General features: G+C 39.0%; 1 protein-coding gene across 5 annotated transcripts in view; it reads left to right on the forward strand.

The window, feature by feature from the left end:
* The window catches only part of LOC145981531 (uncharacterized), a 230,463-nt gene extending 217,995 nt beyond the window's left edge, over window positions 1–12,468 (forward strand). For all 5 annotated transcript variants that reach the window (XM_083114833.1, XM_083114832.1, XM_083114836.1 and 2 more), the window contains 3 exons: window positions 1,729–1,917; window positions 2,614–2,784; window positions 7,399–12,468. In XM_083114833.1, coding sequence (XP_082970959.1) covers window positions 1,729–1,917; window positions 2,614–2,784; window positions 7,399–9,219 — 2,181 coding nt within the window. In that variant the 3' untranslated portion in view covers window positions 9,220–12,468. The remainder of the gene's footprint in view (window positions 1–1,728; window positions 1,918–2,613; window positions 2,785–7,398) is intronic.
* The last annotated feature ends 245 nt before the right edge of the window (window positions 12,469–12,713 follow it).

A 12,713-nucleotide genomic window follows, 5' to 3' on the forward strand; every position in this document is an offset into this window, starting at 1 on the left:
TTTCCATACACGTACATTCAGATAATGGGCATCCTGTTGGGTTCTGCTCAAACCTGGAGATTTACATAAAAACCTCATTTTGTTGCTTTACGTCCACCACTACCATTTCCAGTGGCGACTCGTGGCTTTTTTGGGGTGTAGGAAAAAGTTATGGTAAACCAAAGGTTTGAAAAGTTGTGTACGATGGCTCAACAAACGAAATGGGTTCAGCATAGAACTTGAACCGGTTTTAGAAAAGTCTGTTTACCCCCAACCTTCTTCTGATTTCCTGCCATAAAATTTCCTCATGAACAAAATCTGGCAAGGTAACGAAAAGATAGAGGATGGATCGCAGATGGTTGTGAAGAGCTTGTCGCTGTGGAGACATACTGCCTTTTATTTGAAACATTTCCGCTATTGAAGCAAAAATAAGATTTGGACCTAATTTTACTGTTATTTCCTGAAAACATATATCTTTGAATTAGATTTCCCTCTCCCAGAGACTCACGTTTGCAGATTATGCTATATTTTACCATTATGCCAAAAGCAGGGAGCTAGGTGCCAACAAAGATCAAACTGTGCTAGGTTTAAGCTCCGTACCAGCTAACTGTAGACCAGGCGAACGAGAACAAGTCTCTGCACAAGAAGTGACGCGAGACGGCTCCACCAATAACAGTGAGAGAAACGGGATTGTGTAATGGGCGACAGGAGTTACCTGATTTCTCTGTAAGCTGTGCAAAAATTTGAAAAGATTAATACCAAATGCACATGGCAAATGGACCGTATTTTTGTCTCCAGGTCTGTACGATTGGTTTAAGATTTTCTTGGGGAAATATTACGGATAAAACTGCAAGAGCAAATTTTGACGAGCCGTCCTCTGCCAATATGCACAGCCCTGCTCTACAGTTAGCTGGGACAGGGTATAGTACCATTTTACTGGGGTTGGTATCACTGATTGAGGAAATCCTCAATGCTTCCTTGCTGGATGCTTTAGAACCGCAACCTTCCCCCTGTCCCCTTTTCACTCCTCGCCCATCTGTTTGTAGTGATACCAGCAAGGTTCCTCAGACGGGCCAGCAAAGCCTGTGTGTCCATCGTCTTTGGCCTGCAGCAGGACCGAGCGACAGCAGTCAATTCTTGACAGTCTAACCTAGTCAATTATACGTACATTGAGCTCATAATTTTATAACGTGCATTATTACTAAACTCCTAAAAAGTAGAGAACTGGAAGGAAGTATAAATTAACTGAAGGAAGTTCCTCACTTCCTACATGGAGGAATTGCCACTGACCATTTCTTCTTAAACAAGACTTAAATGAAGAAAAATGCAGCTGGCAGCTGTGTAGATATTGTCTTCAGGAGAAACAATGTGCAACAAAAGACACAAATATCAGCCTATAATATTCTGATTAGATTGAAATATAAGCCTAGACAGCTTAAGAACAATAGTAACATAAGATTCATGTTACAAGGAATAAAAATGCAGTAACAAATTAATCTACTGGAATAAAGATCTTGTTTACTTATTCTTCAAAGATTTAATTGATAATTTCATTGAATAAATAAGTACTTTATTTCAGTATATTAATAACACAAATAGAGTTGTCAAGGATACTATCTGTAGAAGAGTTTGTTGCGTTAACTCATTTACAGAGCTCAAGAACATTTTGGGCTGTTGTATCGCTTGCTATGATTGAATGTCAGGAACTTTTGTGCTTGAGTTACTAAAGACGTCTTTTTTTCTTTTCAGGAATTTTTCTCCGGTACGGGCGTGGGTGTCCCTGAAGTGGAAGGACCTTTGTATCTAAAGGCAGAGAACAAGAAGGTGTGGAAAAAATACCACTTCGTTCTCAGAGCTTCTGGGCTCTATTATTGGCCAAAGGAAAAGTCCAAATCGTCTCGAGATCTTGTGTGTCTTGCTACTTTTGAGGTGAACCAGGTAGGTGTCTGTTAGAATATTTTATAATATTACAATACTATGATGCTTCAAACTTGTATATGTGAAACATCTCCTCTAGTTTGCTGGCATCAAAGGAGAATAAAACTCTCCCAACAAGCTAGAGAAAAATAATCACCTTATAAATGAATGGAATTTTATAAATAGTCACTTCCGTACTTGAACCAGAAACTGAGTAAATTTTATTTTAAAGCTTTGTTACGACCAAGGTTGTTCGATTTAAATCAGACACACACTAAATTGTTATTGTTTAAAAGTCAACAAGATTCATAGGCAAAAATAGCAAATGTTTTGTGTATAATAATAAATGTACTAATGATGTCAAATTGTAAGTAGTGTCATTATCATTAGCACTAAATAAACATAGCAGCTATCATTTAAAAAATTGACAAAATTCAGCTACAAAGACTGAAAGAAAAGTTACTGAGATTATTATCTACTTTCAATAACACTTAACAAACTTTTCCAAAGTAGGTTCATGTTACAGTCATGTTGTAATCAAAGTGCTAAAATATTTTACGTTCCTTCTGGATGTCCATGACAATGCACTAGAGGTCTTATACTTGAAATAAACCATTCAATGGGGTATTCATAAATGCTGCATTGAAATTACATTTGATTATTGTATAAACTTCTCAACACTTTTAGAAGTCATTGATTTGACCATTGTATTCGCAGGTGTATTACGGTGTTGGCTGGAAGAAGAAATACAAGTCGCCAACTGACCACTGCTTTGCCATCAAGCATCCAAAGCTGCAGCAACCAAAATCAACGAAGTACATTAAGTTCCTATGTGCAGAGGATGAACACACACTGGCCCGATGGGTGATGGGCATCCGCATAGCAAAGGTTAGTTACGATCACATTGAAATCTATCTTAATTTTCTGTCCATCATTCATCTTGCAAAGTGAAAATGCATTTTTCTCAAGTATATGTAGTGCCTGCATATTTTAATGTTTTTTTATTGAACTCGGCTGTAGTACAGATTTAATGTCGAATCACACGGAACTGGATACCCAGTCCATGTTCTATTCCTCCAAGTTTGGAGGAATAGGACATGTTCTAATGGCTTCCCTTGACTGGATTCTGTGGAACAGCCAATCAGAGAGATGACGTGCAGTGCATTCGTGTTCAGTTCTTTAATATTTAGGTATTTATGCAAAGCAATGAGATGTGTATATGACCAAATATGATTAGCTGAAAATGGAAATCCTTATTATTACAAGTGTATTAAATGTTTGACTTTTTTTTCTTGGTGAATGAATCCTGCGAATCTCATGTATGAATATTATTATATATATGAATCTTAGTTAATATCAATTAAGAAGCTTGTTCGGTAGTATGCATTGATTGCCATATTTTTTCCGAACCAATCTCTAGTCGATACTTTTCTTTTTTAATTTTTAATAAAAGCACAAAGCAGTATTTTTCCTACAACATTCTTCAAATTGCTCGTCCATCTTTACAGATTGTCTGTTCTGCGCAATGTCTTATGGGAACAAAAGTCTATTGACAAGTACGGTAAAAAGTATCGTGTGAGGCGAAAACTAGCAAATGGGTAGCCAGTCCAGCGCCAACTAAGGCATTCCTACTGGATACCCAGTTCTGTGTGATTCAGGCTTTATAAAGTGTTATTTCTTCAATCCTTTCAGAATTGTTATTAACGGTTTCTAATTGCTTAAATGTTCTTATTCCATTCCATTCTATTTAATGATACTATATCAAGTGTGCTGGAATTCTACAAATTCGAGTTTGCCTCTGACATGAAAATCATGAAAGTATATGTTACATAAAAAATTTGAATACTTGGAAACTTGAGGGAATTATATAGGATTCTGGAGCTTACTGTAAGAATAGATTTTAAGAATATGTATAGATCCTAATTTGATACAACAGGTGTTCACAAGTCATAAGAAATATTTTAACACATTGACTGCCGCAGTAGGGAAAAAGATCCTTGGGGCCATGATGTTTTATTTCAAGGAATATAATAAAAACATTGAAAGCAATGTGTGTCGTGACGATTAGATGAATACGCTGCATGCCACGTGAGTTATACAAGGTTGCTACGCATCTGAAAAACCTGGAAAACAGGGAAATGTCAGGGTATTTTGCAGATCATCTGGAATTTATGTGCCTTTTGGAGTCTGCAAGAGAAAAAGTTGCAAAATGAACAAGCAATTCACTTCCACTTCTGGATTCGGTTCTTGTGATTCCACTCCCAAAAAAATTCAGTTTAGAAACTCGTTTCTTTCATTCTTAAGGTTCCTTCGAATTTCTGTAATAAATTTTCACTTTTATAATACTAGATATTAGAAAGAATATCAAAGTAAAACTTGCAGTCCAGATATCTGATTGATAACTAAAGTTCATTGACAATATGGTTATAATTGTCGGAAAGGTTGGTCAAGATGCAGTTATCGTCTATTATTTTATAGATCCTATATTCCTATATGCAACAAAAATTTCTCCAGATGCTGTGAACTTATAAATATATGCAAAAAAGCAGCATTTTCTACAAACTATAACTTTGCCAGAAAATGAAAAATTTTGTATGGTTTATGAACTTTTTCTGTTTATTTTATACTTTGGAGATCTGTTATGGTGAAATAATGTAGCGCTGTTACCTTAGCCTGAAGGCTAGATGCACTTAATTGTAACACAGAATACATTTGATGCCGATTGTAATTTTACATTTTACGCTTCGAATTTTTACATGTTCTTGTGTGTGTAGAATGAAATTTGCTAAAAAAAAAAGTTGTGGAAGTGAATATTCATAATAATTAATCGATTAAATATTTAATTGAAAAACACAAGGTTCAAAAGCAAAAATCATGATGATAAATATGTCTCGAAAAAAATCATTTTTGGACTGGAACACATGGAAATGTCAGGGAATTTCATAATCAAGAATCGTAGCAACCCTGGTTACATTTGGCTCACAGCATATTTATTGTTTCTTTTCTGAGCATTGAGTGATTGTTATTTGTCACATGACTCTGCCAGTACTATTGTACCAATATCACTGTAGGAGCTGGTCAGCAAAAATTTAAGGCCAAACGCACAATCAGTTAAATTTGAAAACAGTTCATGAGGGATATTATTTTGTTTACTTGTCATATTTAAGTGAAATTTAAAAGCAAAAATAAATAGAAAAGAAGTTAATGTATGCTTTTCACAAACCATCTGCAAAATTGTGTCCACGAGACCACTCTCCATGTTCATGTAACATGTTAGGGTGAGTTGCCTTCCCAAGCTGATTTTGCTTGTAAAAGCCTTCCTTCCCAGCATATTTTTGGCATGAAATTTGAAATTTTGCACTGCTGGTAATAAATTTTTCTATCTTGGAAACTACATATCCTACAGTTAAGAATCATACCTCCTTTTGTTCAGAATAGATCAGACTATAAGCAAAAATAATAAAAATGGCAATTGCCTATTCTTGTTTAGAAGAAGAAAACTAAAAATGTAAATTTTTTCAAGAAATTTGATATTTGGGAGGTCATATGTGTAGCAATCTGGTGGAAAAAATTATCCAGTTGTCTTCCATTGAGTTGGAGAAATTAAAAAAAAAAAGGGCTGTGCACCCTTGGATGAGAGCCTATATACAAGGGTCGTTCAAGGTTGACCGGGACTTTTATTTCTGCAGAGGAAATAGGTAGCAGAAGAAACACCAAACTATGTCAGTTTTTCAAAGTATTTTCCGTGCGCGCCGAGGCACCGTTGCCATCGTTCTGGCAGCTCCTGAATTCCTTTGGCGTAGAAAGAACTTGGTTGTTGTCGTAGCCACTGGAGGACATCGCTCCGCATTGCTTCGTCTGTCGTGAATTTCTTCCCTTCCAGATGGTCTTTAAGGGGTGCAAACAAATGATAATCACTGGGGGCTAAATCCGGACTGTAGGGGGGATGGGGCAAAAGTTCCCAGCGAATATCGGCCAGAGTTGTTGTTGTCACATTGGCCGTGTGAGGGCGGGCATTGTCATGGAGAAGAATGACATTTCGAGACAACATCCCAGGTCTTTTCTTGCAAATGGACTTTCGTACAGCACCACTCAACAATGTGGAGTAATACTGGGCATTAATCGTGCTCCCTTTGTCCAGAAAATCCACATGGATAACGACCTTCATGTCCCAGAAGACACTTGCCATGATCTTTCCAGCGGACGGCTGCGTTTTGCTTTTCTTGGGGGGCGGGGAACCTTTATGCCGCCACTCCATGCTGCATCTTTTGGTCTCTGGGGTTGAATTGTGCAATCATGTTTCATCACACGTGATGATGGATTGCAACAATTCATCACCTTCTGCTCGAAACCGATTCAGAAGCTGGTCACAGACCGTCCTGCGTGTCCACTTCTGATCGAATGTCAGCTGGCAGGGAACCCACCTTGCACAGATTTTGCGGAAGCGTAAGTGGTCGTGAATGATTGTCTCAAAACTCCCGACACTGATATTCACCTCGGCAGCAATATCCCGCACTGTTACTCGCCGATTCTCAAGAATCATTTGCTCAACACGTGCGATATTCACTGGTGTGACTGCAGTCGGGCGAATGTGTCCATGCGCTTCATTTGTCACCAGCTCCCGTCCTTCGCGAAACTGCTCACACCATTCGTACACTCTTGTCCGCGACATCGTTTGTTCACCATACTGTGCTTGCAATCGTCTGAAAATCTCAGCTGGTTTCACTTTCTCCTTCACGAGAAATTTGATTACACACCGCTGCTCCACAGCCACAGACACACTGCTTGCCGCCATGTTTGCTGGAACTGCGCGAAATATGTCATGCCGGGCGCTAGTTACTCGCGAAGGAATACATTACGTCACCCGCACGTTTCATCATGATCCGGCTATTCATCGATTTTTTACATACGAAAATCCCGGTCAACCTTGAACGACCCTTGTAAAATTACTTCTGACACTTAAAAGATTATGTAGAGTCATGTAGCAATAACAACATTTACTGAAGAACATTATTGGACCTGCAGGTAGTCAAAAAACTGACATCTTCCATGACGTTACGTCATGGCATACATTGTCCTATACAGGAAGGAAAGAATTAAACTGAATTAAATAAGGCTACACTGATACCAATGCAACTACCCTTCTAAATTATCACCACCCTTCTAAATTATCACCAACACCGATGCTTGAAAAATTAATGATTTTAGTTGTTCAAAATATTGATAAGACTGTCATTTAATCACAATCAATTTTTCCACACAATACTGGTGCAAAATAAATGAGTTTCTAGGATAATTAGACTCCATGAAAGGGTTGTGACACTGTAACTCTCCAAACATCAGCCCAATATTGGCTGGTATCTGTGAACCCTAGAGTAAAATCAATATACGATGTTCTTGGAATTAATTTGAAAATATCTGGAAAAGACATGGAATTTAGTTTGGCAAAATCATTGGATTCTCTTCTGTTAGCTCATTAACTTTTGTCTCTTTACCGTGTAGCATGGGCGCCAGCTGATGGACAACTACCGAAGTTTGGTGGATGACCTGACACAAGAGGACCTGGACATCCTGGCCAATGCTCGTAGCTGTTCCGTGAGCTCCATGGTGCCTAGCAGCCAGAGAACAAGCCAAGCAAACACGCCTGCATCCGAGGAAGGACTGTCGTTGGGATCGACATTGGATTCCCTGGAGACCCCAACGTGCACGAGCCCCCCGCAGTTCCCAAGCAGTCCGGATGGCGGAGTTCAGGGATTGATCAGTTCGCCGATCGACCGACCGACCTCCCTTCGCAGCACCCTCACTCGCCAGGACAGCAACAAAAGCCGTGCAAGTAGTTCCAGTTCAAGCGGTTGCCTTAGCGATGGTACACCATCTTGCGAACATGCCTTTGAAAGTGACTTTCCGATGGGTACCATCAAGAGAAAGCCTTCGATGAACCCGAAGTTACCTCTGACGTCCATAACTCGGCAGCTGAAGGAGGTCGGAGAGGCGATGGATGGGGAAGTTGACGGAAGGAGCCTCCCATCGTCAGGTCAAAGCACGCTCACCAGAGGTGGGGTCCGGCAGAGCAGAAGGCGGTCGTTGGCAGACGAAACAGCCAGCAACACTTCGACCCTTGTTAGGCATCGAGGATCATTGGATTCCATGCCAAGAACTCCCAGCACGCCCGTCAGAGAAGTTACCAGCACCAAACCAGAAATCGAAGCAGACGTCATGCCGTTGCCTCCCCCTCCGATTGAAATATTTAGTGGGCACGTTAATTCAACCGTGGATAACATTGAGAACCTACCCCTTCCACCTCCACCCCCTGAAATGTTCCAGAGCACCCTCAGCTTAGACTCCCTTCCCCCTCCACCACCACCTGAATTTTGCCAGTCTGCAGAGCTGGGAAGCACCATGTCTCTTGCTTCCCTTCCTCCCCCACCCAGCCCCTGCCTGGACACCATCCAGCGGCGCCGGAGTCCAGAGCTCCCTCCGCTTCCCCCAACTCCCGTCGACAGTCCTTCACCGACGCACGGCACCCTCAGAGTGACTGCACCCAGAGTACCTCCGAAGCCCATCTCAAGGCCAGGCTCTCTGTCTCGACAGAACTCTGAACTCGATGGAAGCTCTCACTATGCTGTTCCTCCTTACCTGGCTGAGCTTAGAGCGCAAACAGGGTCACCAAAGATGCAGCGGAAGTCGGGGACCAATATCGATGCAGAGTATGTTGGTGGATGTTTATCTAGTCCGAACCCAGCACCAAAGAGCCCGATAAAACGGAGCAAGAAGATCTCTTTCGATGAAAATGTCCAGTCAGTTCCACCACCACCTGTACTTCCACATTCAAAATCGTCGTCCCTCAAGAAACCAACTCCGCCTAAACGCAGCGAGAGCACGCGACTAAGCACCGGTAGTCCCAGGAAGCTGTCAAACTCGTCGGTGACGCCTCCAAAGGATTTCTTAAAGGACCTGCAACGAGTGATGCGTAAGAAGTGGCAAGTTGCGCAGAAATGTAAGTTGGATTTGTCAACAACTCCGCACGAGGTACTAGGCTTCAGGGATCCCCCTCCGCCCATTGCCGACTACAGAGAAACAAACGTAAGCAACTGGGTGCAGGAACATTACGGTGGATGTGTTCAGAATGTGTACGAGAATGTTTTCATAAGGAACTGTGATCCATACTCCCGGGACTCTGTTCGCTCTAGTTCTAGGCATTTTAGTGTAAATAGTGACTATGAAGATAGTAGACAATTAGTGACAATAGCCTCTAAGAAAAAGCCCCCACCACCTCCTCCAAAGAGAAGTGAAACCACTCAGTTGTCGACTCGGTTACATTGAGTTTAAGCAGATCTATTCAGATTCCTATCATGGTCAACATCAGGCTCCTTTATCCTTAATTTCAAATCCATGCACCTTTCATCGGCCCCTTAGCAGTTTTTCTCTGTCAAAATTCAACTACTGTACTTTGTATTCATTTAAAATGTTAGAAATGTAAGTTGAGAATTCTACTGGTGCTTTTCCATCTACCACTAAGTTGAATGATAGGTTTGAGAGAGCATATTCTGCTAAGAGCTGTTGAAAACATTTGTGGATGCATCCACTCTCTTAGATTTTTTTTTTACATGTCTGGGTGACGTGCCTCTTTAAATCACCAACTGGACTTGGCTACACTGTGGTTTTGAATTGACAAGAATCGCAATGGATAGGGACCAGTATGAGCAAATAGATGAAGCATTGGATGGGCAATTGAGAAGTGCTTGAAGCATGAATGTGTTGATTTTGAATGTAAGGGTTTTCTTTGTACAAATGCAATCACTTGTGCCCAATTGTTTACTGTTTTCTAAAAAAAAAATATTATAGTATGTGTTTCAGTGTCGAAGTGCTGAGTATTCTCCTTTTTTACAGAATGTTTGTTACATTTGCATTTACTCTATTCATTTTTCTACTCAACTACCATAACATTTCTAATGTTCGTTGTTGTACTTGACTAAGTGTTGAATCATTCATAATTTTTTAATGCATAAAATGGTTGACGCACATGGTGTTGAAATGTTGTATAATTTGTTGATAATATGCAGGGTAAGAAAAAAGTATATTATGATTAACAGTAATCAGATAATATTGATGGAGAAGTTGGATATTAAATCACGAGTTGACGTATACAACTCACGAGAGATGGCTTTTTAAGTCATCATAGTTCATGATGTGCCGACACTGTGTAGGTTCCTTTACTATAAGAATTACTATCACAACTAATATATGCTTAATGCAATGGAATGATAAATGACAAATGAATAATGGGGAATGAAAATTTGGATGGTGGCAACAAAACTCCCACAAACTGGGTACCTCATCAAAGTACTTAGCTCTTTTTTTTTTCACCACAATGCTAAATCGAAACACTATGTTTTAAAAAATTCACAGAAAGGAGCTTTATGTAGTTATAACAATGGTGATAATTCTTGCATTATCTCTTTTTAAAAGTTCAAAAAATACAATTTTTATTTATTAATACTTAGAACAATGTGCCATTTGTATTCTTGTATTGTCAATATTGTACAGATATGTATATGTAATATTGAATTCCTGGAACATGTTTGTTAGTGGTGGGGAAGAGTACATATGAATTTTAAACAAAATGCGATGTAAGTACTTTTAGATTTCACTTGTATGTGCGAAATTTTTAGTTAGGATGCATAAGGAAGTATATACCTACATATAAAATGCTTGCTTTTCCATAATCATCTCAAAACATCAAGTTTATTGTTGGCATCTCTTGAGCTCATTTGTATAGTCAGGGCTAGAGCCATTACGTGTCTGTTATTCAAAATTTGTTATCCTTGCTATCATCATTATTCAGCTACTTCAGTTATTTGCTACTCAAATAGCTTCCAAACTGTTAACTCAATCTTCAAAGTATGCAAATCACCATTTTCCCCAGTAATGGTGTGACCTTTTCCACTATTTGCACCTTATAGGGCACACACTATCATCCAAATTGGTTTTCTTTGCAGATGTCTAAAACTTTGCAATAAAATTTGCAGGTTTTTTTTTGCAGATGTCTAAAACTTTGCAATAAATTTGCAGTTTTTTCTTTGCAGATGTCTAAAACTTTGCAATAAATTTGCAGTTCTTCTTTGCAGATGTCTAAAACTTTGCAATAAATTTGCAGTTCTTGTATAAATACACATAAATAGAAAAAAAGTAAAGGCAGTACACCCAAAGATTTTTCTCCAATAGCCCCTAGTTTAAAAAAAAAGCTGTATGTGGTGTATTTGTACTCGCACACTACTTAAAATGCAAATATTAGAATTGCTACTGATCAAGTATAATTATTATTATCCTGGATTTAGCCCTCATATAAATAATTGTTTATTATGAATAAAAAGTTCCAGGATTTGTCTCAACTTTCTCAAGATTCATCTGAAAAATGTTGGTTATGTTACATGTCCTAAGGAGTCGCAGTGCTCTAGTCAGTAGGGTGCCTGACTGTCGTACAGGGGACCCAGGTTTAGATTCCTGGGGTGGGTCATGTCAGAATTTTTCTGGCCTTACCCCTGCATAAAGTGGCTCTGGGGTTCACCCAGTCTCAAATGGGTACCTGAGGCCAATCCAAGAAGGTAAAGCTGGCCGGAGCATGGTGCTGATCACATAACCTCCAAAAATTGCCAAGATCGAGAATGTGTGGGGTCTTACATGGCATAGTGCAAAGTGCAAGGGGAAATTTACCATGTCCTAACTTCAAGTTGAATAAAATGTTATTTTAACTAATCATATAGATTGAACATTTACATTGTTCAATGTTGTGCATTCATTCTTCATGGTCCCAATGGGGGAAAATGTTATAAAACTTTTCCACATTATGCATTTTCCCTAAATTTAAGGCTTTTCAACTCTGTCCCCTGAAAACATAAAACTGAGGTTCCGCTGTGTTTATATTAAATGGCCTTCTTCCCTTGTTAGCACATGCATACCTCCAATGTAAAATGGATAGGTAGTGGGCCAATACCCTGAAAAAAGGGACTTCTGAAATATCTCGCATTTAAAATGAAAACTCGTGAAAAAAATTGTCATAATTTAGGGTCATATTTACGTAGCATAAAAGCAGTCAAATTATTCATATAATCTACCAGAACATTGCTGAAACTATATGCAGATTGTTTCATGTGCTGAATGAATGTTAGGACTGCAGCAGTCATTTACAAAACTATTTCCTATTTTGAGAAAAAAAATGTTATTCTAAAATACGAAAAAAAATTATGTGGTACTTTCGTGGTGCCACAAACCTTTTCTTCTATCAATTATTTAACCAATAGCGAAAGTAAATCACATGAATATTCACTTCAATATAACCTTCCAGAATTTGAAATATTATAGTGTGTTTTAAAAGACAAATTTTCGAAAAATTTTGCTGATATAGGCTGATTATCCAAAATGTCCTTAAAATCAGATATTTAATTTAGCTTTGTTAGAAAATCTTTAAGATAAGAAAAGTAGATACTTGAAACTTTATGCTGCATTAACATTTGGAAGGTTGAATTTCATGCATGTCCAAGAATCAAATCTTGCTCTTTCATTTAGTTAAGTCTACTGAAAGTAAAAAATAAGCCATTGGTAAACCAAATTGCTCTCTATGAAGTAACGGTGGTATTTTACACCCCCCTTCCCCAACACACAGGACGTTCAAAGCAATACTGTACCTGTTGTATGACTCATCGCATTAGGTGTCCCTCAAAATATTTTCGTACGTGGTGCTTTACCCAGGTTCAGCCACGAGCCAGCCATTGCGTGCCTTGAATTTAAATTCACTTGAAAGTGACGACGCCACATTT

Source organism: Lepisma saccharinum, chromosome 29, assembly GCF_977018435.1.
Source record: "Lepisma saccharinum chromosome 29, izLepSacc3.1, whole genome shotgun sequence".
NCBI lineage: Eukaryota > Metazoa > Arthropoda > Insecta > Zygentoma > Lepismatidae > Lepisma > Lepisma saccharinum.